Source organism: Bos taurus, chromosome 6, assembly GCF_002263795.3.
Source record: "Bos taurus isolate L1 Dominette 01449 registration number 42190680 breed Hereford chromosome 6, ARS-UCD2.0, whole genome shotgun sequence".
In the NCBI taxonomy this organism is placed as follows: Eukaryota; Metazoa; Chordata; class Mammalia; order Artiodactyla; family Bovidae; genus Bos; species Bos taurus.
In genome coordinates this window covers 58,923,597-58,951,361 of record NC_037333.1, presented here as the reverse complement: position 1 = coordinate 58,951,361, position 27,765 = coordinate 58,923,597, and the positions used below count along the sequence as shown (strand labels likewise).

Sequence of the window (27,765 nt, the reverse complement as noted above, 5' to 3'; positions counted from 1 at the left end):
AAATATATAAATACCTCATTCAAGTCAACATCAAAAAAGCAAGCAACCTGTTTTAAAAATGGGAGAGGATCTGATGAACATTTTTCCAAAGACGACATATGAAAAGATGCTCAACATCAGGGGATATTTGTATACCTTTGGCTAATGCATGTTGATGTATGACCAAAATCAAACCAATGTTGTAAACCGATCATCAATCAATTAAAAATTAATATATTTTTTTAAAAAGATACTCAACATCACTAATCATCAAGGAAGTGCAAATCAAAACCACAGTGAGATACCACCTCACACCTGTCAGAATGGCTGTTATCAAAACGACTACAAATAACAAGTGTCTGCAAAGATGTGGAGAAAAGGGAACCATTGTGCACTATTGGTGGCGATGTAAATTGGTGCCGCCACTATCAAAAACAGTATGGAGGTTCCTCAGATAATTTAAAATGACACTATCATGTGATCCAGGAATTACAGTCCTGGGTATTTATCTGAAGAAAACAGAAATACTAATCAGAAAAGATAGATGCATTAGCTCCATGTTCACTCTGGCATTATTTATAATAGCCAAGACCAGAAAGCAACCCAGCTGCCCAAACAGCAGATCAGTGGATGAACTAGATGTGGTATATACATACGTGGTGGAATTTTACTCTTCCATGAAGAAGGAAATCTTACCATTTGAGACAACATGGATGTCCCAAACAGAGAAGGACAGATACTGTATGGTTTCACTTATATGTGAAATCTAAAAAAAAAAAAAAAAGACCAAACAACAAAACAAAGACAGTTAAGGAGAACAAACACTTGCCAGAGGGAAAGGGAGGTGGGGGGTGGGGGTGGGGAGGAATAGGGTAGAGGAAATTAAAAGCTAAAAAATAAGTAAATCACATTATTTATGATTAATATTTTTAAATTGCCCAATAAATTTAAAATTTCAGTTACTCAGCTTATCCTTATATGAAGTTCTGAATCTACATACTGAGTTTCATGCTTATTAAATTCTTGCTGTAACCCTAACCCTTATGATTATACAGTGGAATTGAGAAATAGATTTAAGGGACTAGATCTGATAGGCAGAGTGCCTGATGAACTATGGATGAAGGTTTGTAACATTGTACAGGAGACAGGCAAGACCATCCCCAAGAAAAAGAAATGCAAAAAAGCAAAATGGCTGTCTGAGGAGGCTATAAATAGCTGTGTAAAGAAGAGAAGTGAAAAGCGAAGGAGAAAAGGAAAGATATACCCATTTGAATGCAGAATTCTAAAGAATAGAAAGGAGAGATAAGAAAGCCTTCCTCAGTGATCAGTGCAAAGAAATAGAGGAAAACAATAGAATGGGTATTCTAGAATGGGAACAATAGAATCATGCAAAGATGGGCTCAATAAAAGACAGAAATGGTATGGACCTAACAGAAGCAGCAGATATTGAGAAGAGGTAGCAAGAATACACAGAAGAACTACACAGAAAAGATCTTCACGACCCAGATAATCAGATGGTATGATCACTCACCTAGAGCCAGACATCCTGGAATGTGAGGTCAAGTGGGCCTTAGGAAGCATCACTACAAACAAAGCTAGTGGAGGTGATGGAATTCCAGTTGAGCTATTTCAAATCCTAAAAGATGATGCTGTGAAAGTGCTACACTCAATATGTCAGCAAATTTGGAAAAAGTCAGTTTTCATTCCAGTCCCAAAGAAAGGCAATGCCAAAGAATGCTCAAACTACCACACAATTGCACTCATCTCACAAGCTAGTAAAGTAACGCTCAAAATTCTCCAAGCCGGGCTTCAGGAACACATGAACCGTGAACTTCCAGATGTTCAAGCTGATTTTAGAAAAGGCAGAGGAACCAGAGATCAAATTGCCAACATCTGCTGGATCATGGAAAAAGCAAGAGAGTTCCAGAAAAACATCTTCTGCTTTATTGACTATGCCAAAGCCTTTGACTGTGTGGATCACAATAAACTGTGGAAAATTCTGAAAGAGATGGGAATACCAGACCACTTGACCTGCTTCTTGAGAAACATGTATGCAGGTCAGGAAGCAACAGTTATAACTGGATGTGGAACAACAGACTGGTTCCAAATAGGAAAAGGAGTATGTCAAGGCTGTATATTGTCACCCTGCTTATTTAATTTATATGCAGAGTACATCATGAGAAATGCTGGGCTGGAGGAAGCATACGCTGGAATCAAGATTGCTAGGAGAAATATCAATAACCTCAGATATGCAGATGACACCACCCTTATGGCAGAAAGTGAAGAACTAAAGAGGCTCTTGATGAAAGTGAAAGAGAAGAGTGAAAAAGTTGGCTTAAAGCTCAACATTCAGAAAAGTAAGATCATGGCATCTGATCCCGTCACTTCATGGCAAATAGATGGGGAAACAATGGCTGACTATTTTTCTGGGCTCCAAAATCCCTGCAGATGGTGATTCCAGCCATGAAATTAAAAGTCGCTTGCTCCTTGGAAGAAAAGTTATGACCAACCTAGACAGCTTATTCAAAAGCAGAGACATTACTTTGCCAACAAAGGTCCATCTAGTCAAGACTATGGTTTTTCCAGTAGTCATGTATGGATGTGAGAGTTGGACTATAAAGAAAGCTGAGCGCCGAAGAATTGATGCTTTTGAACTGTGGTGTTGAAGACTTTTGAGAGTCCCTTGGACTGCAAGAAGATCCAACCAGTCCATCCTAAAGGAGATCAGTCCTGGGTGTTCATTGGAGGGACTGATGCTGAAGCTAAAACTCCAATACTTTGGCCACCTGATGCGAAGAGCTGATTCATTTGAAAAGACCCTGATCCTGGGAAAGTTTGAGGGCAGGAGGAGAAGGGGACTACAGAGGATGAGATGGTTGGGTGGCATCACCAACTCAATGGACATGAGTTTGTATAAACTCTGGGAGTTGGTGATGGACAGAGAGGCCTGGCATGCTGCTGTTCATGGCGTCACAAAGAGTCGGACACAACTGAGTGACTGAACTAAACTGAATACTGGTGGCTCAGCAGTAAAGAATTTGCCTGCCAGTGCAGATATGGGCTTGAACGCTGAATCAGGAAGATCCCCTGAAGAAGAAAAGGCAACCCGTTCAGTGTTCTTACCTGGATATCCCATGGACAGAGGAGCCTGGTGGCCTACAGTCAGTGGGGTGGCAAAGAATTGTACATGACTTAGCAACTAAATAGCAACAGCAAAAAGGGCAATTACAGGTTGGTTCCAGCCACATGAAACTTTTTTTTTGCTTTGAGGCAGTATGGCACATGGATTGTGTATACTTATTTCTGGGTCTGCCCTTGCTTTCTACCTCACATTCTTCTAGCATTTTTCTCCTGTAAACTTTTCTCAGATAGATTTTGTGCATTTTGAAATTTTGTTTTTTGTTTGTTTTGTGGTATAATTTTAAGCTACAATTTTTGGCTTTTCAACATACATAGTTTGGGTTGGGGGATGTTTTATACTGTTTTGTTTTAACATGGTGAAAATCCTGTTCTAAAAAATACTGTTGTGAAATTATGTATTTTTTAATTTATATTCTTCCTTCAGAATGATGTAACTGTCATTTTAATGACCACCGTATTTTCTAGTAAGTATTGGGAAAAAAAACTTTATTTTTTTAGTAGATATTTATGTACTGTTGATGTACCTTATTTGAAAATAGTTATTTTGCCTTACAACTAATATTTAGCAATCTTTTTCTGTATAGATTTAATGACATTCATGTTCCTGTGAGATTAGAAAGTGTGAAATTTGCCAGTCACTGTTTAATGAATCACCCAGATTTAGCAAAGGATCTCACAGGTAAGGTGGCTGGTCTATTGAAATATGAACGCAATCACACAAATATATTTTAGATGTGGCCTTTGACTTTAACTTGAGTTTTTGAATAGGTTTCACTCTGGCACTGTTTCAGGTCTCTAACAGTCATGGACTAGTAAGTGATTTCATGTTTATACAATAAAATTAAGTTTGAAATCTTCACACTGTAATCTTTTGAAATTTTTTGAAATGATAGTTTAAAGAAGTAGACTCTTCCTTTGAGTAAGTAGATAAGTGATTTCTTCTGAAATAGATTAGTAGAATTTCTCATTCTTCACTTGAAATAAAGCGTTTAAACCTACTTATTTGGTTGTAACAAATAAATAGCTTCTATCAAAATACTTGGGCTTCAGACTCAGTATAAGGAGTCTCAGCAGTAAAGAACCTGCCTGCTTTGCAGGAGACTCATGTTCAATCCCTGGATCAGGAAGATCCCCTGGAGTAGGAAATGACAACCCACTCCAGTATTCTTGGAAATACCATGGACAGAGGAGCCTAGCAGGCCGCTGTTCATGGGATTGCAAGAGTCTTACTCAGTGACTAAACCACCAGAATCAAAATACTGTTTACTGTGGGCTGCCTTGATGGCTCAGTGGTAAGGAATCCGCATGCCAATGCAGGAGACACGGGTCGATCCCTGACCAGGAAGATCCTACATGCCACAGGACAGCTAAGCTTGTGTGCCACAACTACTCAGCCTGTGCTCCAGAGCCTGGGAACCACAACTGCTGAGTCCACATGCCACAGCTGCTGAAGCCCATGCACCCTATAGCTCATGCTCCACAACAGGAGAAGCTACCACAATTAGAACTCAAGAGCTGCAACTAGAGAACAGCCTCTGCCTGCACAACTAGAGAGTAGCCTCTGCTTGGGCAACTCGAGAAAAGCCTGCACAGCAACAAAGACCCAGCGCAAACAAAAATACAAATAAATGTTTTACCAAATTTTTATCAATTTGTCCAAAAATAAACAAAGTGCTTGCCAAAAAGAGAGGAAATAACTTTTTTCGTATCATAATTATCTAAGATTTTTTTTAGCGGTCATAGAATGTTATTTTATATTGTGTAATGCTATAAGAATTTTTATTGTATTTTTTTTAGTCGTTTAATATGTATTGTATAAATCAGGTGCTGCTTTGATTTCAAATCAGGTACTGATTTGACTTTTCCATAATAGTTGGTATAAAATATTATTTATTAACATATAACTTTTCAGTAATAGTATGATATAGTTCATTTTGTTATTATGTAATGGCAACCTCAGAAATTAAATGATTTTAATTTATCCTCATTTTACAATTGTTCCAGTATATAGACATAAAAGCATTAGGTTGTTTTTTTTTTGGTCATTGTGAACATAATGAATATTATAGCTTATATTTAGCTTAATTTTTTCTGTTTCAGAATATTTGAAAGTTCGATCCCATGATCCAGAAGAAGCTATTCGTCATGATGTTATTGTTACTATAATAACTGCTGCCAAAAGAGACCTTGCCTTAGTGAATGATCAGCTACTTGGCTTTGTAAGAGAAAGAACACTGGACAAACGGGTAAAACCTGAGGAATTTTATTCTTTTTTAATTTACTAACCAGTCCATTCTGAAGGAGATCAGCCCTGGGATTTCTTTGGAAGGAATGATGCTAAAGCTGAAACTCCAGTACTTTGGCCACCTCATGCGAAGAGTTGACTCATTGGAAAAGACTCTGATGCTGGGAGGGATTGGGGGCAGGAGGAGAAGGGGACGACAGAGGATGAGATGGCTAGATGGCATCACTGATTTGATGGACATGAGTCTGAGTGAACTCCGTGAGTTGGTGATGGACAGGGAGGCCTGGCGTGCTGCGATTCATGGGGTCGCAAACAGTCGGACTCGACTGAGCGACTGATCTGATCTGATGTTTACATTGTTAGCAAAATACAATAGAAATCATTTTATATTTAAAGTTACCTTGAAAGTCAAATTTAGTTCAGTTCAGTTCAGTCACTTAGTCGTGTCCGACTCCTTGCGACCACATGAATCGCAGCACGCCAGGCCTCCCTATCCATTACCATCTCCCGGAGTTCACTCAAACATTGGATTCTGTAGCTTTTCATATCTTCAGTATGGGTTTTTAGCTCACCTTTACAAAACGAGCAGCAAAATTAAAGTTTTGTTTTACCTTTTCAGTTACATATGAGTTTCAGAATACTGATCATCACCATTTGTTTGCTTTATAGTTAGCATTTGCGGAAGTATCTGTCTTGGAATATCGTACTTCCTGTAAAAGTGGTGTTTCCATATTGCTATGCTAAGCTTAGAGTCTTTGATGTTTAGTCATTGCTGCTGCTGCTGCTGCTAAGTCGCTTCAGTCGTGTCCAACTCTGTGTGACCCTGTAGACGGCAACCCACCAGGCTTCCCCATCCCTGGGATTCTCCAGGCAAGAACATTGGAGTGGGTTGCCATTTCCTTCTCCAATGCATGAAAGTGAAAAATGAAAGTGAAGTCTCTCAGTCATGTCCGACTCTTCGTGACCCCATGGACTGCAGCCCATCAGGCTCCTCTGTCTATAGGATTTTCTAGGCAAAAGTACTGGAGTGGGGTGCCATTTAGTCATTACTCTTTGTGTAATTTCCTGTATGTGGATGCAATTTAAAATGTGGGTTGATAAATGTAGTACTAAGAACAGTAATAGTTGCTAAGAAATAGTGTCAGCCATAAGGGACATATAGGCAAGGCAGGCTGATAAAACATGTTACTTATTAACATCTTTAAAAAAGGTTGCCTTTAAAAGTGTGCTATTTTATTTGAAGCACAGTTTTAAAAATCTCCTACCATCCTGAAACTAATGCAGTTTAGCTGTAATTTCAAGATAGAAAAGCAGTATCTTGCTATAGAAATACATAGCAAGATGCATTCTTTAAATTGTTTTGAAATAGTCATAGGAGACAGAGATATGTAAACACCATTTAACTTGTTCAGCTGTGTCATTAATTCTCCATCTGAAGAGTTTTTTCCCCCTGGCATTAATATAAATGAAATAACACTCCCTATTGCTTAGTTGTTAATTACCACCTCCCCAGCCCCCAAACCCGATTTCAAGTATTGCCATTTTTATTACTTCTTCCTTTTAGAAACATTTCACTTCTACTTCTGTCAGTGTTTGTTTATAATTTCAGGATGAGCTGAGTAAATGATTCTTGCTAACTGAGACTGTATGATATAGTCTTAATAAGGCCTATTGGACGTTTTAGGAACTGTTATTTTGGTGTAATGAATTAAATAACCTAGAGTATAGCCTTTCTCGGAGAAGGCAGTGGGACCCCACTCCAGTAATTTTGCCTAGAAAATCCCATGGACGAGGAGCCTAGTAGGCTGCAGTCCATGGGGTCGCTAGAGTTGGACACGACTGAGTGACTTCACTTTCACTTTTCACCTTCATGCAATGGAGAAGGAAATGGCAACCCACTCCAGTGTTCTTGCCTGGAGAATCCTAGGGACAGGGTAGCCTGGTGGACTGCTGTCTATGGGGTCGCACAGGGTCGGTGGACACTACTGAAGTGACGCAGCAAAAAAAAAATAGCCTTTCTAAATTTTGTTTTCTCTAAAAAGTGGGAATGAATTAAAATCTTCGATTTCACTGCTTACATTCTTTGGTTTCATGTTAGAAATGTCAAAATGCATCTTTTGTTATATGGGAACAGTTTCATTTCACCAAATAAATAATCTAAAATTGAGAAAAGTATACCAAAAAAATTTCAAGAAAGTATTAAATAAACCAAAGATAAGTATACTCTGATTTATTAGAGATAAGTACCTTGTGGTTATTATTGTTCTTTTGTCTTTCTGACTCTAGATTTTTATAATCTCCTTTTCTGTCCACCCTCCTCTGATCACCTTTCTTCCCTTCTCTTAAACCCCTCCAATCTACTTAACTCCTAGTCTTTCATGAATTAGGGTGTGACTAGGTAACTGATTTGCCCTTTAGATTACAAAATAATAAAATTCACTTAAGACTATCACTAAGGTGCTTTCCAACTTTATAATTCAAACATTTTGATACCAAATTTTGCTTTTTTTATAATTGGAGGATAATTGCTTTACAATATTATTTTGGTTTCTGCCATACATCAACATGAATCAGCCATAGGTATACATATGTCTCTTCCCTCTTGAACCTCTCTTCAACCTCCCACCCCAATTTTGCTCTTCTTATTCTGAGTTAATATCAAAAGGGATATAACTAGGATAAAACATTCCAGATGATTCGGCTTTTGTTTGTAGACTGAATTGTATACTTTCTCTTATTTTTTAATCACTCCTAAAACTTGGCCAAATTTTTTTTAGACAGAATCAAATGAGATTTTTGGTAAAATTTATTGTTGCTTGGCTTTGAAGAAAATAAAAAATTGATAGGTGATCTAGTATTTGCACTGGATAATTTGCAAACTAGTCTGTTTTCTAAACAGAAACATAATCAAAATTGTTGTTTAAGTGATTTGTCTTTTATGAAAATAAGTATTGTGCTAATCTATGCACACCTAAATCTGTGCAACCTATTGGAATAAATCATAATTTTTGCCAGGTATTATACTAAAATTTGTTGTCTAGCTCATCTAGTAAACTTTGTACTTTCTAGTGGCGAGTAAGAAAAGAAGCTATGATGGGTCTGGCTCAGCTTTATAAGAAATACTGTCTTCATGGTGAAGCAGGAAAGGAAGCTGCAGAGAAAGTCAGCTGGATAAAGGACAAACTTTTGCATATATATTATCAAAATAGCATCGATGACAAGTGAGTTCCATATGTTGGTAAAATGGATGAATATAAAAGTGTTTTTAATTTTTTAATATGGTTTCTGTTTGATTTTTTTCATAATACTTAGTTTCTAAGTTCAGAAATCACTTTCTGCGTGTTTAGACATATCATGTTTAAATAAGACTATAGCCAGAATTATCAGTTAGCATAATAATTGTGAAATATAGGCAAGAGAGTTGGACTCAGACCAGAGACCAAGTGTTCATTCTACCCCTTATTAGATGAGCCTTCCTTACAGAATTGTCTTACGGATTAAATAATATAATGAATATAAAGACCCCTGGCCCACCACCTGGCAATGTAGCACTGTTTTTTAAGTGCTAGTTATTTTTCCTTTTTGCAACACTGTAAGTACCAATTGAGATATTACTGTTCTTTTTTTTTTTTTTTTTTTTTTTGAGGCATAATTGACGTATAGCATTATACTTCAAGTGTATAAGTGTTATGATTCTATATTTGTATATATTGCCAAATGATCACCTAGTAAGTCTAACTTCCATACCCATATATAGAAAATTCTTTTCTTGAGATGAGAACTTATGTTGTTTTCCCTTTCTGAATGTTACTCATAATTCTCTATTGGATTACAGTAATAATTTTGTTTTTTGCAAAATACTTCACAGTGTTTTATTGAGTTAGACTACTTTGACATTATTGATTATGTATTTCATTGGCTAATGAAGAATCCTTATATTTAATAAGGATTAAATAAGAATAATTTTATAATTATAATCCTTATAATAAGAACCTTTATTCTAGTGATGTTGAATAATAAATATAGGCTTAGCAAGAAGGATATTTGAATATGGTAATGAATTTAGAATGTGCAGTGAAGACAGATCTGCATAAGAGAAGCTGATTTTCAGGATGATGAAGGAAGATCACCTTGATTTTACAGAATGACAACATGGGAAAGGAGCCAGACTGTAATCAGAGGAAATTGATACATTTTTTGAGAATTAGTAATTCTTGATCGTAGCTTTATTTGTAATGTTAAATAATTTCTGATAGCTCCAGACTGATGATGACGAACAGGTGGAACAGGCTTAGCATCCTGTGCTTAGGAATAATATATAACCCTTTTAGAACAGATGTTTCAGGCTGACAAAGTGTAAAGCCACAAGTAACAACTGTAGCTCTAAATTTAAAAATAACTATACTTGTAAGGAAAAACATTGATCACATACTGATCTTTTCCATTTATTTGCACACATGGGTATCACCATTGGTATGGTATCTTTGTATGAGGTGGTTAAAATATAAAATGGCTTTTGCTTCTGAAAAACAGAATAATTTTGTTACTTGGGGTTTTTTTCTCTTTGTTTGTTTGCTTCATAGACTATTGGTAGAGAAAATCTTTGCTCAATATCTTGTCCCCCACAACCTGGAAACAGAAGAGAGAATGAAATGCTTGTATTATTTATATGCTAGTTTGGATCCAAATGCTGTCAAGTAAGTTACTTTTTAAATGATTCTTGAATCTTTTATACAATTATTTATTTAATCATTTCTAATTGCTTCTTCTAGTTGAATCAAGAACCTCAGATAAATATTTATAGAGAAAATTTTTATCTAAATTCAAGTAAATTAAAGCAAAAATATTCCTATATGCATAGATATATTTGGCAACTGAGCAATATGGTTTCAGGAATTTAGAGAAGTCCCCATGTCAAAATTGTCTTTTGTGCACCTGTTGACTGGGATCTAAATCACGTTATTGGAGGTTTACCATACTAAGCCTAAGAAATAAGAACTGGTTCTTTGTCAGGAGAACATGTCCAGATCACTTCTGTGTAGAATAACTGTATGATTGATTGTCGAAACAAGTATTTTTGAGATTGAAAGAAGGCACTATTAATAATTTTGTTCAGACAGCCACCATAACTTAAATATCCCAGGCCACTTAGAATCTGTGGGCATTCCACTTTAATAAAGCTTTTAAAAAAGTAAGTAACTCCTCTTATTGAGAATTCTGATTCTCCTTAATAAGAACCTCAGCTATTACATTTACATATATATATATTACCTTTAATTTCATATAATTTCAAATTTACAGAAAAGTTTCAAAAATAATAACAAAACTTTTAAAATCCCATTTAGTGAAATTCCTAATTTTTGACCATTTGCTTTATCATTTGTGCGTACTTTACATACGTACTTTCTTTGATCCATAGATAGTAATTTGCAGACACTGCATTCCTTTACATCTAATAGATAGGTATTCCTTAATTACAAGGATATTCTTTTATATAACTAGAGTGCTTTCATTGAAAGTCAGGAGGTTTAATATTGATAAAATATTGTATAATCCAGTGTGTATTCAAATTTCCTCAATTGTCCAAATAATGTCCTTTATGGATTTTTGTTCCCTTTCTAGGATTACGTGTTGCATGTTTAATTATCATGTCTCTAGTCTTTTTAAATTTGGAACCATTTCTCAGTTTGCCTTTGTCTTTTATGACTTGGACAGTTTTCAGAACAGTGTTGCATAGGTCAGTTATTTTATATAATGTTCTCTCAGTTCGGGTTCATTCAGTGTTTCCTCATTACTGGGTTGAGATTATGCGTTTGCAGCAGAAAGTCCACAGAGTAACATACCCTATTAGAAGACATCAGCCATCATTTTAAGGATTTGCAAGTAGTTCATAACGTTCACTGTAGATAGTAAATTCCAGGCCAGAGGTCTTGATCTCTGTTTATATTTGGCAAAGAGTACTCAGAAATAAACTAATTTTGAGCACCTGAAATTACAGAGTGGGTTTGTAAGAGAAGAAAATCTGCTATCACGGAGAGAAAAGAATCCAGAGTAAAGAAACTCAATTTAAATTTGGCATGTTTTGAATCCACATCATTTCCAAGAAATTCATTTTTGAAGTCATCTGCACTATTTCATGCATACCTCCTTAGCCTGGCCTTTCACGATCTGATCCTTTTCTATAATACTTTCCAGCTTCCTTATGCTCCCCTACTCACGTTCTGTCCTCCAAGCCTATAAATTTTTTTCACATCCCTGTGTGTGCCGTGTACTTTAATGACATTTTTCTCTCTGTTTGTAGCAGAACTTTCTGGCTACCTCTGCTTAGAATGTCTGAATTCCTTCAGTTTACTTGGCAAGATCCTATTCATCCTTGAAAACTTCTCAAATATTTTCTCTCATAAGAAGCCTTATGTTTACTATTGTAAACCAAACTGTCTTAATCCTAATAAGTAAATTTTCTGAAGCTTTAAATTTTAGGTAGATGTAGAAGAATGGCGTATCTACACCATGCAGTGAGAAAACTAGTAAAGTTGAATAATTACCAGTATTGTTATATTATGTATATTTTTCATATTTATAACTATTTACAGAGCTCTCAATGAAATGTGGAAGTGTCAGAACATGCTTAGAAGTCATGTACGAGAACTGTTGGATTTGCACAAGCAGCCTACAGTAGGTTCATGATTTGTTTAAATTCACAGTTTTAGTCATTGTTAATTTTTCTGTATAATGAAGCAAGCAAAAGGTATCTTAGCTGTTTTATATTCTAAATGTCAGTTAGTTTCTGTGGTTATCCAAGATAAATTTACATTTCACATGAATATTAAAAAAATATTTTTCACCATGAGCACAGAAATGGTGTTTTCTAGTATATCAAGTATTTTGACACTAAGAATTTATAGTTTATCAGTTTTCAAATAATTAGAATTAAATCTCAGTATAAAATTGTATTAGAAGTCAAATTTTTTTCCTCTTTGACTTTTGGTCTGTCATTGTAGTATCAGTATCAAATCAGGTATCAATCCTTTGAAGATTCCAAAGTCAAATTAACAAAGAAATGCTGCCCAGCATTTTCTGAAGGTTGAAAAAAGAAACATAAATAATATAAATGCTTCTAAACATATTTGCTAGAGTAGGTGTACTTAGCCAGGGAACCATGCACAGAGACCCCCTCAGTGGCCATGGATGCCTAAAGCGAGTGTTGTCTTTTTTTTTTTTTGGTAAATGACCATACAGTCTCTGGAATTGCTTAACTCTGCCTCTGTGGTGCAGAAACAGTCACAGATAGTTCATAAATGAATGGGCATGATTGTGATCCAACAAAACTTTAAAAAAAGTGGGAAGTCCATGGGATCATACAGATTCATTAATAAAAGAGTACTCTTGTAATGGAGGAAAGGGCAGTAGGAAGGAAGGTGATACATTAATTAATGGGCCACAGAATAGCTAGTAGAACTATTCAGAAAGAAATTTTTTCTACTTTACACATTTTTAGTTAATTTTATTTGGTGTATAGTTTCACAGTAATTTTGATACGATAATTGTTTTCATTATTTTCTGTTCTGTTTTCTGACAAGATAATTTCCCTATGAAAGTTATATAACTTTCAAAATTTTTAAAATACCTTCCTGCTGGCATTTCCTTTCCTTCTGTTTGTGCTAGTTTAATAGTTGTTACTCCATGGTTGTTTGTTATCTGCATAGGCTGTAGATACGGTAAGCCATTTCCTACTGGGTATATTATGATGGATTTTTTTAACTTAAGAAAATGTACAATACTGAGTGTAGGTTTTCTTAATGAAATTTTGTTAGCACATATGATGTCATTTGTTTCTGTTTTAAATTTCAGTCAGAAGCTAACTGTTCTGCTATGTTTGGAAAACTGATGACCATAGCAAGTGAGTATGTTTATTCACTTTGTAGGTTTATAGCAGACATCAAATAATTTACCCAGTGGAACTATCAGTTTAATACTTATTTAGTAAGAAAAAATAATCCTTAATAATTTTATTTCTAAGACCCATATAGTCTTATCTTTTGGTAGGACAGCAGTATTTTTTAAGACAGCTTGGTTTTAGTTTAGTAGTTTTTCTTTTGCAGTATTGTTTCTTTTTTAATCTTCTAGAGAATTTGCCTGATCCTGGGAAAGCACAAGATTTTGTGAAGAAATTTAACCAAGTTCTTGGTGATGATGAGAAACTGCGATCTCAGTTGGAGTTGTTAATCAGTCCAACCTGTTCGTGCAAACAGGCAGATGTTTGTGTGGTTAGTAAATTATACTTCTGTATTTGTTCTTCTAGCTTTGCTTATAAAAACTTAGATTTCATTAAAATCTGCTTTACATAAATTATTTTATTTGTGTGAATGTAACAGTATTGTGAGCTCTGAATCACCTAGGAGTACATCTGTGGTCGACTTAGTTCTCTTTACTTGTCACTAGTCAGTCAAATTCCAGGAAAAACACTAGAGAAGTAAGCCAGGGAGATTGGTCCTAGGAATCGAGCAAGATAAAATTATTTGTATTTAAAAAAAAAAAAAAATTATTTGTATTTAGTAGACATTTATTAGATAAATCAGAATTTTCTAGTGTGTGTGTATTCTCCCATGTATCAGCATGAGAAAAACCCTTGTCAGTATATCAGCAATAGTTCAGTTGCCATATACACATTTATAAACAAGGTAATTCCTGTTTAGGCTTTTGTCTTCATTCTATTTTTAGACTATTTTATAGAAAACCAGTTGTTGACAATACCCATGGAAAAATTCATTCATTTACTTACCATTTTATGAGACAGTTTCTAATTTCATCTTTACCGTTTACTACTGGTGTGACCTTTAGCAAGTTGTTTAGTATTTTTGAGATTCATTTTTTTCATCTCTAAATGTTAACAATCTCACAGGGTTGTTAAGAGGATATAGATAGATATGGATATAGGTATCTTACCTAATACATGGTTCCAGACTGCCCTTTAGGATTTAAATATTAATAAATTTGTATTTCACATATATGACAGTATTACACATATATAACACAATACAGTATTACATATATATGCCAAACACTATGCTTGGGACCAGGCTTATACAGATGAATAAGAGAAAGAAAGTCATTTCAGTTATTTATGTCTAACTTTGCTCTAGAAAGATAATTATTTAAATATGTGATTAGGGATAAGGACTATAAACAGATGTATATACAAAGTCATTTGGGAGCATGGAATATGTTTTTTTTTTTCCTCAGTGTAATAGGCATACAGGGTCTAGTAGGCATATAGGGACTATAAACAGATGTATATACAAAGTCATTTGGGAGCATGGAATATGTGTTTTTTTTTTTTTTCTCAGTCTAATAGGCATATAGGATCTTAAAAGAGTAGTAATTAGGAAGAGGTGGGAGGAAGCCAGTTTAGGGAAGAGAGCAGTGGATTCTTCCATTGTACCTAGGGATGTGAATGTCACAAGTGCCCAAAATAACCTTGTCTTTGCACTTCTGAATGGGATGGTTTGCTGAGAACATTTAAAGGTTTCATTTACTTCTTGGTATTTAGAATTCCAGTTCCAGAATACTGTGTTCTGCTGGGTATCTACTAATATAATTGGATCATAGAATGAAATGGCTTGAAAAATACCATAGAGATAATTGGTTTAACCACTTCATTTTACAGATAAAGATTACATTTTAAAGAGGTGAAGTTTCTCATCCAGTGTTTCACAGCTAGTGACTGAGCTTCAGGTAGAGTCCAGATCTTAATAGACCCATGACAGTGTTCTTTCTACATATTTCATCATTTGCAAGAACCCAATCAAGTGGTACTTTTTGGTCTGAGAAAAACAGGACTTGAGTTTGAAAAGTGATAGTAACGTGATTCCTGCTATTTGTCAGAACAGATATATCTAAGAGCTTCCAAATCCAGAAAGTATATGCAAAGCAGATGTAAGGAAAACATCTCAGGGTGATTGATGGTAGGAAGCAGGAGACTAGAGATGTAGAAAGTCTTTTTTTTTTTTTGAACGTGTAAAGGAAACTTTATTTGTTGCTGCCTACTTGCCACATACTAATTTGGCTTGTTGCTTATCCCCAGTATAAGCTTACATTTAGGATTATGACAGATATACTTTTTAAAAATAATTGTTATGAGAGATTACCTAAACATTACATACATAAAATGTGGTTTGAAGAATTACTTAAATATATTATTATTTATATACATTGGTATATTTTATATAGTGCTGTCACTGTGCTTAAATGTGATTTACTCTTTTTCCTGTTAGCATTTCCTTTATTTTTCCTGTACTATATGTAATACCATAATTCTTTTCTAATGCCTAGTTCTTTCATTTTTTAATACTGACTATATAGTTTGCCTAGCAATTTTCTAATGGCATAGTTGTTGTTAGACAGTCACTGACTATCGTATGTTAAAGCAAGTAAACTTTATACCAAGTGGGAGAAAACCCCCTCTTTAGGAAGACTTGCACAAAGTAAGTCTGATTTCAAAAGATAATACAAAATTAATGTTAAATATCTATCTGTAGTATAGACCAAAGTGTATAAGGACCTAAGCACTGACTAAAATATTTATTTTCTCAAATGCTGAAACTTTGCTGAGTTAATTACTACTTGCAAAATAAATCAAGCACTTCCTAGTGACTAATAAATTTTCTTCTGAATCTCAGTCCTTTGGATTTTTACTCTCTAATAGCAAACATGGATGCTATCTAATTTAATATGACCTTCATAATTAATTCGTGTCAACATGTCACTGAGGGACTTCCCAGGTGATCCAGTGGCTAAGACTCCTTGCTGCCAATGCAGGGGTCCAGGGTTCATTCCCTAATTAGGGAACTAGATCCCAAGTGTTGCAACTAAGACCCAGCAAAGCCAAATTAATTAATTTTTTTTTTAAGTCACTGAAAGTACAACAGAAATTTGTTTCCTTTATCCCCTTGGACACATTTCCTTAAATTTTTTTTTTTTCATGAAAAAACTAATAAATAGAGTGACTATTATTTGTTATATTGCTTTATAGTTTGGAAAGCAAATGTGCTTTATCTTCTCAACTAACATTTCCACTTATTCATCAGAAATAATCAATGAAAAGACTTGTTATTAATGTAAATTTCTTTCTCTAGTACCCAACACATTATAAATTTAACCTTGTCTTTGGATGATTCAGTCTCTTACAATCATTAAGTCCTTATATTCTTTAGAAACTTGCAGCAATAATATCTTTTCTTTTGCAGGAACTCTTTGATATAATGTCACCATTTTTTAACTCAACTATGATCTTCCAGAACTGAAAAACTTTATACACTTAAAAGTCTTCTCCTCTTTTAAAAAAAAAATTGTTGACCAAAAGAAAAGTTTTTTCAGACTATGAAGTAAACCATTGAAACATGCCCATGACAGTATAAATTATTTTAATTTTTTCAAAAGTGGATACTAAAGGGACTTCCCTAGTGGTCCAGTGGTTAAGACTCTACACTCCCAATGCAGAGGCCCAGGTTTGATCCCTGGTCAGGGAACTAGATCCCACATGCTGCAACTAAGAACTGGTGCAGCCATTAAATAAATAAATGCATATCAGTTGTAAAAATATACAGCATTAAAGATTGTCTACTACGTAGTAATTTCATGAGAGAAATATGAGACAAAAGGCATAAATCATACCATGTTACCCCCCTTTTTTTCCTCTACAGTCTAGATTTTCTAGTGCTTGCCTAATGAGTATATCATTTTAGTCAGGGTATAAAGCAGAGAAAGTTTTTTTTTTTTTTTCTTTTTTTACATCTGATGGTATTAAATCCTTAAATGCTTTTGATGCCTAGGATCATTTTTATTTTGAAAAACATGAAAGGATCGTACTTACAGTGAAACTCTTTCCCTTCCTATAGAGAGAAATAGCCCGGAAACTTGCCAATCCTAAGCAGCCAACAAATCCTTTTCTAGAGATGGTCAAATTTCTGTTGGAAAGAATTGCACCTGTGCACATTGATTCAGAAGCCATCAGGTAAACTAGGAGTTAAATTCATTCATAAATAAAATATAATTTGAAACTACAGTGTTGTAAGTTTAAATTCTGGGTCCCCAAGGAGACCTCAAAAGGTATACAGGGAACCTATATCATGTATCATTCAAGTTGAAAGAAAGACAGGCTCCTTTTCTGATCGTTGGTTTGTTTCATTACTTTTTATTTAATTTTAGAAAGAAATCTTGTGTTTATTTTTAGCTTGTATGTTCTCATTAAAGAAAACCTAGAACATAAGAAAATCTATAGCTATCATCAGCCTTTGAGTTTTCTTAACTCTTTTCATGGCCTCATAAAGTTTTTTAGTATGTATTACATCACTGTTTACTTGAGATATGTGAGAAACAGAATAGCATTATGAAAGGAGCACAAGATTGCCATTAGACTAATCTGCTTTCAGAACACATCTGTTACCAATTTTTGGCTTTAATTTAGTTTTTAATTTATTTTTAACTTTAATAGGGGTATAACATCTCCTGGTGGATGAGTGTGAAAATTAGTAATAATATGTAAAAAATAAGCAGGCTAGCATCACAAACATTGACATCTATTGTCTTTGATTAATTGTTCCCATGATTTCATATGTTTCACTTATTTCTAATGATTTTCAATTGTAAACTTCTGAGAATACTTCTACCTTGTACTAACCATTTTTCCAGCTCATCAGCTATAAATCTTTCCATTTGGGGTTACTGACTAACATTCATTGATTCTCTTTTCTTTGAATTAGGAGACCTGGTTCTAGCCATTACTAGTACGTGACTCACTGTTTGGTTGTATTAAAATGCCAATCATATTAGTTTGCTAGGGCTGCCATGGCAAAATACCACAGACTATGTGGCTTAAACAACAGAAATTTGTATTCTCACATTCTGGAGAGTAGCAGTCCATGATCAAGTTTGATTTCTCCTGGAGCCTCTCCATGGCATGCAGTTAACCTCCTCTTTGCTCTCCTCACACGTCTGTGTCCTGACCTCCTCTTCACATAAGAAAACAGCCATTTGGGATTATGGCCCACCCATCTGACCTCAGTTTACCTTAATTATCTCATTAAATAATTAAAATCTCATCTATTTCCAAGTAGTCACATTCTGAGGTGTCCTGGAGGTTAGGACTTCTACGTATGAATTTAGGGTATTCAGTTCAATCCGTAATGGTGATGTTTGTTTTTTAACTAAGATCTTATCCTTTAATCTTATTAGCAAATAAGAAAGCTAAGGTTCTGAGAAAAACATGGTAGTTTTTTACAGCTGGGTGATAGCAAAAGGTATTTTGCTATTAATTTTTAATAGAGATACCCCACATCCAGGGGCAAAGGAGCAGCCCCAGCAGGATGGTAGGAGGGGCAAATTCGCATTTAGAATCAAACCCCATTCCCGCCGGAGATGCTCAGAGGGCTCAAACCAACCTTGTGTGCACCAGGACTCAGGGCCCTCACAGAGACGGACACGGAACTGTGTCTGAGCGTCTCCTATGGAGGTATGGGTCACTAGCGTAAGCTAGTGGAGGAGATGGAATTCCAGTTGGGCTATCTCAAATTGTGAAAGTGCTGTACTCAATATGTCAGCAAATTTGGAAAACTCAGTAGTGGCCACAGGATTGGAAACGGTCAGTTTTCATTTCAATCCGAAAGAAAGGCAATGCCAAAAAATGCTCGAACTACCGCACAATTGCCCTCATCTCACACACTAGTAAAGTAATGCTCAAAATTCTCCAAGCCAGGCTTCAACAGTACATGGACCATGAGCTTCCTGATGTTCAGGCTGGTTTTACAAAAGGCAGAGGAACCAGAAATCAAATTGCCAACATCCTCTGGATCATCGAAAAAGCAAGAGAATTCCAGGAAAACATCTATTTCTGCTTTATCGACTATGCCAAAGCCTTTGACTGTGTGGATCACCACAAACTGTGGAAAATTCTGAAAGAGATGGGAATACCAGACCACCTGACCTGCCTCTTCAGAAATCTGTATGCAGGCCTTTTCTTGTTTTTAATGGAGTGATTTTAAATATTTAAATACCGTTAAAGGGTACTAAGTGGTATTTTACTGGTAGTCCAGTGGCTAAGACTCCAGGCAGGGGCCGTGGTTTGATCTCTAGTTGGGGAACTAAATCCTACATGCTGCAACTAAGAGTTTGTATGCCACAACTGAAAGTTCGAATGCTGTAACTAAAGATCCCACTGCTGCTGCTGCTAAGTCACTTCAGTTGTGTCCAACTCTGTGTGACCCCAGAGACGGCAGCCCACCAGGCTCCCCCGTCCCTGGGATTCTCCAGGCAAGAACACTGGAGTGGGTTGCCATTTCCTTCTCCAAAAGATCCCATAGGGCACAGCTATTGGTAAGACACGGTATCGCGAAATAAATAAATAATTTTTTTAAGATACTAAAAGAAAAGAGGTTGAAGATAGGTTAAGGGGAATAGAAGTATGATGGAGCACCATCAGTAAGAAAATGGACCAGTAAGAAGAAAATCTTCCCCTATGGTGTTAAAAAATGATAGATACAAATTAAAGGAAGTTATAAAATAGGAAAATTACAGTTTTCCCTAAAAGCTCCATTGTTCTCCTTTAGGTCAAAAGTCAGATAGTCTACTCAGTGGAAGAATTTAAAAAGGAGACCTGAGTTAGAATGATAAAGATTTAGAGCAGTTGTTATAGGATAGGAAAGAAAAGGACACATGGAAGATATCCAAGCAGTTTTGAACATGCATTTGGATTGGTGATGATCTTTTGCTTCATCATACTCTGTGAAATATTTGGAGTATGTATTATTTATCTGATTTACAGATCAGTAATACTGCTTTCACGAAAAGAAGAATTATAGTTCTGGCTTCAAGATTTGGATCTGCCTCATACAACTTTTTGACTTAATAATGGTGATCCCACCCACACTGTAATGAAAGCAAATTATACCTGCCTTGTTTTACACTGTAGTTCCAGGATAGACCCTAAGACTTAGTTCACAATAGGTAGTCAGTAAATACGTATTAAATAAATGCATGCACTGACAATTATGAGTAGTCAGATACATGTATAAATTTTATCACATATTTGTAGTTTTATTTATAAATTCACGTGTTTTATGGGATTTCCTTCTAGTAGCTTAAATCAGAATATTTTTTTCAAAATGGAAATAATTTTTTAAAAAATACATGTCATTGGTGAAAAAGTTGGCTTAAAGCTCAACATTCAGAAATCTAAGATCATGGCATCCAGTCCCATCATTTCATGGCATCCAGTCCCATCACTTCATGGCAAATAGATGGGGAAAGAGTGGAAACAGTGTCAGACTTCATTTTTGGGGGCTCCAAAATCACTGCAGATGGTGATTGCAGCCATGAAATTAAAAGACGCTTACTCCTTGGAAGGAAAGTTATGACCAACCTAGACAGCATATTAAAAAGCAGAGATGTTACTTTGTCAACAAAGTCCATCTAGTCAAGGCTATGGTTTTTCCAGTAATCATGTATGGATGTTAGAGTTGGACTATAAAGAAAGCTGAGCACCGAAGAATTGATGCTCTTGAACTGTGGTGTTGGAGAAGACTCTTGAGAGTCCTTGGACTGCAAGGAGATCCAACCAGTCCATCCTAAAGGAGATCAGTCCTGGGTGTTCATTGGAGGGACTGATGCTGAAGCTGAAACTCCAATATTTTGGCCACCTAATGCGAAGAGCTGACTCATTTGAAAAGACCCTGATCCTGAGAAAGATTGAGGGCAGAAGGAGAAGGGGACAACAGAGGATGAGATAGCTGCATGGCATCACCGACTCGATGGACATGAGTTTATGTAAACTCCGGGGTACTGACTAAAATTAAAAATGCTGACTATAGAGGGGCTTCCTGGTGGCTAAGAATCTGCCTGTCAGTGCAGGAGACATGAGTTTGATCCCTGTTCTGGGAAGATCCCGCGTGCTGCGGAGCAGCTAAGCCCATATGACACACAACTATTGAGCCTGGGCTCTGAGCCTAGAAACTGTAGAATACTGAGCCCTTGTGCCCAAACTACTGAAACCCAAATGCCCTAGAGGTCATGCTCTGCAACAAGAGAAACCACCGCAATGAGAAGCCTGTGTACCACCACTAGAGAGTAACCCCCGCATTCTGCAACTAGAGAAAAGTCTGAGCAGCGACAAGGACACAGCATAACCAAAAATAAAAATTTTTTTTCTAATTGCTGACTATACAAAGTGTTGATGTATACGTAACTAACAGTGTGTTGGTGATGTTGAAAGCAGTTTGTTTTAGCATCAGATTATCTCAACATTGTCTCAACTCAGAAATCCCAATATTAGACATTTGCCTATAAGAAAGTGAAGTGAAGTCACTCGGTCGTGTCCGATTCTTTGTGACCCCATGGACTGTAGCCCACCAGGCTCCTCCACCCATGGGATTCTCCAGGCAAGAGTACCGGAGTGGGTTGCCATTTCCTTCTCCAGGGGATCTTCCCGGCCCAGGGATCAAACCCAGGTCTCCTGCATTGTAGGCAGACACTTTACTGTCTGAGCCACCAGGGAAGCCCCGCGTATAAGAAAGGAAGACGTCATTATGTCTTTGGGTTTCCCTGTTGGCTCAACAGTGAAAGAATCTACCTGCAATGCAGGAAACACAGGTTTGACCCCTGGGTCAGGAAGATCCCTTGGATAAGGAAATGGCAACCCACTCCAGTAGTCATTCCTGGGAAATTCTATGAACAAAGGAGCCTAACAGGCTACAGTTCATGGGGTCACAGGGTCAGACATGACTTAGCAACTAAACCACCACCGCTACTTGTGTTTAAAGTGTAAATACCCAGAAGTCCATCAGTTGGTAATTGGATAAAAATAACTGTGGTATATCTATACAACGAAGTACTTAACAGCAATAGAGAGGAAGTTCATTTCAGTGGTTCACACTGATCCTATGCAACAACATGGAGGAGTCTCAAAAGCATTATGTCACATAGAAGTTGTCAAACACAAAATATATAAAATTTTATAAAAGGTAAAATTCTAGTGGCAGAAAGTTGATCAGTTATTGCCAGAGTAGGAAAAGGGAATTAACCACAGAAGAAGTGTAAGGTAGGTTTTTGTGGTGATGACAGTTGTTTTATGTATATATCGCTACAGTGATTCACCACTTTATTTATACCCACTAGAATGGCTATGATCAAAAAGTTGAGTTGGAAGGAATGTAGAAAAATTGGAACCTTCATGTATTGCTAATGGGTGTAAATGTTGGAGGTGCTTTGGAAAGCAGTTGGACAGTCCTCCAAAAGTTAAGCCTGGAGGTACCGTATGTGTGGGCATGTGCTCAGTCGTGTCCAGCTCTTGTGACCCATGGAGTGTAGCCCACGGGAGTGGGTTGCTGTTTCCTCCTCCAGAGTATCTTCCTGACCCAGGGGAAGATGAACCTTGAGAACTCCATTTATATGAAGTATTCAGAATTGGCAAATATATATAGCAGCACAAAGTAGATTAGAGGATGCTTAGGGCTGAAGGAGTTGGAGGTGAATAAGGAGTGACTCCTAATGGAAATTGGACACAACTGAGCACACACACACCTACTGGGGAAGGGGGTTTGTTTTGAGGTAGGGTGAAAGCTAAGTTTGTTGAATATTTGCCTGTACTGGGAGATCACTAACAAGGAAATGAAATCTCAAGAACGAAGATCGTGTTTGTTTTAACTTAAAATAGTATCTTGTTGAACAGGTAGTTTCTAGTTTGTGGTGGTTAGTTGTATTTGAAAAACTAATAATGTTGAACATTAAATACTTTTTAATTGTTGATTCTGTGTGTGGATATATAGAGAGAGCACAATGCTTCTCATGAATTGCTTTCAATTTCTTTGCTATAAATCTCTAGGAGTGGTATTAGTGATGCAATAAATTAATTATGTGATTAATTCAATGCCTTTGCTCATTATGTGTTTACTATTTGTTTTTTATTTTGAGTGAGTTCTCATTTGTCTATTTAGCAACTGCTATCCTAACGTTTTTCTTAAAATTTCAAATGATCTCCATTTATGGATATGAATATTACATTGCTTATACTTAAAAATACACACTTCTGATACATTTGACAATTTTGTTGCTTTTCATTAGAATTACTGTTATACATGGATGGGAAGATAAACTAAAAATAAGCTCATTTGTCATGTAGAGAGGGAAGTTTAAAAAATCACAAAATTACTTTTTCTTCCAGAAAATATTTAATTTGATGTTCATAGAGTCTGTATATGTCTACTACAATGCAATTAAGATATAGTTACTAATCTAGTAGTGTTACTAATTTAGATTGTCTTATTTTAATAGTGCACTGGTAAAACTGATGAATAAATCAATAGAAGGGACAGCAGATGACGAAGAGGAGGGTGTAAGTCCAGATACAGCTATTCGTTCAGGACTTGAACTTCTTAAGGTATTTTGTCTTAAAACAGCTTGTCTTTTCTGCAGTCATTTTTTTTTTAATTGGCGGAAAATTGCTTTACTATTTTGTGTTGGTTTCTGCCATACAACAGTGCAAATCAGTCATAATTTTATATATATATATCCTTTCCCTCCTGAACCTTCCTCCCCTCACCTCGTCCCTCCCCTTTAGGTCATCATAGAGCACCCGGCTGAGTGGGCTCCCTTTGTTATTTAGCAACATCCCACTGACTGTTTTACACCTGATAGTGTATATTTGTCAATACCACTTTCTCAATTTCTCCCACCCTCAACTTCCCCAGCTGTGTCCACAAGTCTGTTCTTTACTAGGCTCGTCAGTACCATTTTTCTAGATGCCATATGTATTCTGCAGTTATAATATGAATCACCTTAAAGATATGCAAGGGTCAGGCTTTATTTCATTGGAAGTATTCAAAAGATTAAAATTTGTAATACAGCATTTTATAAAAATAACATGTTTTCTGAATTATACTAATGTAATTATTTTACATTATAAAATAATATTTTTGGAGTTTTGCTGTTTCATTCATTCATCATGTGCATGCCTGCTATGCTTATAACAGTATGTGCTAAATGATTTAGTCTTACCTTTCAAATAACCTGCATATTGGTTAGTAGGATTGCTCACAGGAATTACTGTAAGACATCATTTATCTGATTGGGATTTTTTTTTTTTTAACAAATGGTAAACAGATGCCAAAGAGGTCAGAGAATTGAACAATTAGTAAGAGACATAATTTAATCTAGAGGGGGAGCACAGCATCATCAAAGAGAATAATTTAGGACATGTTTTAGGGATTGTGAATGTAGCCTGAGTAGTTAGAATTATTGCTTTGAGGAGTGATGGAAGACAAGATTGTTTCCAGATTGTGGAAATAAAATTTTTTTTTACAGAGGAAAATCATCTTTAAGGCAAACATTTTTAATAGGTTTGATTCAGCTTTTCAAATTTAAATCCTCATTTTTCTCTGAATTTTTAAAACCTCATAAGTAAATATTATCACTCTGAACCCTACCAAAGTTCTCTCTCCACTTTATAACCCATTTAAAAAATTCTTATATAATAAGTTAATGAGGGCTACATACTCCATTCCCCTACCTCCTTATTTTTCTTTTAGGCCTTATTCCATGTGTCAGGCTGACTAAATTGTTTCTGCTTCATGGAAGGTAAACTTTGTAGACACATTATTTCTAACTTAAAGATAGAAATTCCTTAAAGATAGCCTAGAACTTATGTCTTAATAAATAAAGGGAACAATTATTTGTATGTTTGTAATCATGATTAAAATTTTCCAATAATGACTTCAGTTCGTTCAGTTCAGTCACTCAGTCGTGTCTGACCCTTTGCGACCCCATGATTCGCAGCACGCCAGGCCTCTTTGTCCATCACCAACTCCCGGAGTTCACTCAGACTCACGTCCATCGAGTCAGTGATGCCATCCAGCCATCTCATCCTCTGTCGTCCCCTTCTCCTCTTGCCCCCAATCCCTCCCAGCATCAGAGTCTTTTCCAATGAGTCAACTCTTCGCATTAAGTGGCCAGAGTACTGGAGTTTCAGCTTTAGCATCATTCCTTCCAAAGAAATCCCAGGGCTGATCTTCAGAATGGACTGGTTGGATCTCCTTGCAGTCCAAGGGACTCTCATGATTAAAATTTTCCAATAATGACTACTTATGAGTAAATTTTTTGTGATGGATTTCACTTAAAATATTTTCTTATAGAGTATCTTTTGCCAGTGAAATAAAGCCTAGTGTTAGCATTTTGTTCCCATCTATCACTCCCATGAAAAAGGAGCCACATTTCCCACATTCCCCGTATCAGAATAGACTAAGAGGGAGGGAAGAAAACAGGACCAGGGCTGTCGGTCAAGAACTGTTAGCCACAACTCGCCTCCAGGGAGGCTACAAGATACAATCTTGATTGTGTTGCTAGCATATGCAGCTCATGATTTAAAATTTTATTTCTAGTAGAAAACAGTTCTTTTAATGGATTATAACCATTGTGTGAACTTAAAACATTATATCTGTTCCTTTAGGTTCTGTCTTTCACACATCCTACCTCGTTCCACTCTGCAGAGACATATGAGTCCCTGTTGCAGTGCCTCAGAATGGAAGATGACAAGGTAGCAGAAGCCGCCATACAGATTTTTAGAAACACAGGCCACAAAATAGAAACAGACCTACCCCAGATACGGTCGTGAGTATGCTTTTTCTTATGATCAACACAAGAGTTTTCCAAGTGTGGGAATCTTAGGGTCATTGTTTCTCTTAGGAAGATACGGAGGAGGAAAGATGACTTTTATTTAGAAGCTGCTTTTCTGTATCCTCTGTTTTCATCTTTTCTCTGTCTGACTTATCTCCTCTACCATTTGAATATGGGCGGAGGAACAACATAAAACTTTTATTTTAAATATTAATATTAATTATCAAAAGTTACCACAGAATTTAGGATTAATACATCTTTCTAATTTATTTTTCTCCAACTCCAAATTCAGTAGGTACTGCCTTCATATCTCACTCAAGAATTATATAATCAAAGGTGCTTAATGAAGTGTTCATTATTTGCTTAGTTGTTGGTCATGGTTCTTTTCTCTCTCTAGATTACTTCCCCTCTCCTCATACGAATGAAGTACATTTTGGTATTTTTACTTTGGCAGCTTTAAGAGGTTGCCTTAGGATCAGAATTTGTACTGAGAGTGTGATTTAGACATAAGACACGGGAGATGTCTTGGAGGAAGAGCACATTGCTGATAGCTATTATATTCAGATGTTCAAGGTATTTATGTAAATGGTTTGAGGTAAATTCAAATCAAACCCAATTTCCTCATGATATATTAATAGAATAAGAGAATTCATGACTCCTTAAGTTTTTATTGGATTTTTGAGCTAATAGTTTAATTTGAGAAATAATTCAACATTTATTGTATATCCTTTTCATTGTCAGCACTGTAGTGGCTAATATAAAAGATTACCACTATCAGTCTCTGCTGTCAAGGAGTTTATACTCTAGAAATGATAATTTTTATCTTTGTACATTATAGAAAAAATGACACAGTGGGCTAAAGTTACTGTGAATTTTACAAAATGGGAAAATCTATACTTTTTTAAAGGTGAAGGATGTACTTAAAGGAATTCTATCCCAGAAGGAACAGTAGAAGAGGTAACTTTGGACATGACGACTAAAACCTCTTGTTCTTAAGACTTGTTCAGTCGATAAGTGGTATCTGACTCTTTGTGACGCCGTGAACTGCAGCATACCAGGCTTCCCTTTCCTTCATTATCTCCCAGAGTTTGTTCAAACTCATGCCCACTGAGTCAGTGATGCCATCCAACCATCTCATCCTCTGTTACCCCCTTCTCCTACCCTCAGTCTTTACCAGCATCAGTGTCTTTTCCAGTGAATTGGCTCTGCGTATCAGGTGGTCAGAATATTGGAGCTTCAGCTTCAGCATCATTTCTTCCAGTGAATATTCAGAGTTGATTTCCTTCAGGATTGACTGATTTAATCTTCTGTCTAAGGGACTTTTTATGAGTCTTCTGCAGCACCACAATTCAGAAGCATCAGTTCTTCAGCACTCAACCTTCTTTATGGTCCAACTCTCATATCCATACATGACTACTGGAAAAACCATAGCTTTGACTATACAGACCTTTGTCGGCAGTGATTTCTCTGCTTTTTAATATACTATCTAGGTTTGTCATAGCTTTTCTTAAGACTAGTCAGGAAGGAAGGACGGAATTATTGAAAAAGCAGAGAAGCACAACACTGCAGACCTCAATAACAACCCTGGCGGTGTAACTGGATTATAGCACACTAGAAAAACAAGGAGCAAGGTTAAAGTTGACCTATGCATCATCCTTTCATTAGGCTAAGAAGAATTAATAATGTATTTAATGACAGTTTGATCAAAACTCTTACTTTCTTTTGTTACTAACTGGTCTTAT

The 27,765-nt window shown here is 36.1% G+C and overlaps 1 protein-coding gene across 5 annotated transcripts in view; it reads left to right on the top strand.

Annotated features, from left to right (window-relative positions):
* Positions 1-27,765, top strand: part of PDS5A (PDS5 cohesin associated factor A) — a 134,295-nt gene that overhangs the window by 68,668 nt on the left and 37,862 nt on the right. For 3 of the 5 annotated variants that reach the window (XM_059887860.1, XM_059887861.1, XM_059887862.1), the window contains exons 10-20: positions 3,705-3,799; positions 5,221-5,366; positions 8,435-8,586; positions 9,949-10,062; positions 11,959-12,040; positions 13,217-13,265; positions 13,493-13,632; positions 17,263-17,378; positions 19,119-19,364; positions 23,687-23,792; positions 25,857-26,017. In XM_059887860.1, coding sequence (XP_059743843.1) covers positions 3,705-3,799; positions 5,221-5,366; positions 8,435-8,586; positions 9,949-10,062; positions 11,959-12,040; positions 13,217-13,265; positions 13,493-13,632; positions 17,263-17,378; positions 19,119-19,364; positions 23,687-23,792; positions 25,857-26,017 — 1,407 coding nt within the window. The remainder of the gene's footprint in view (positions 1-3,704; positions 3,800-5,220; positions 5,367-8,434; positions 8,587-9,948; positions 10,063-11,958; positions 12,041-13,216; positions 13,266-13,492; positions 13,633-17,262; positions 17,379-19,118; positions 19,365-23,686; positions 23,793-25,856; positions 26,018-27,765) is intronic. The other 2 variants (XM_024993544.2, XM_024993545.2) reach the window with 1 other exon arrangement.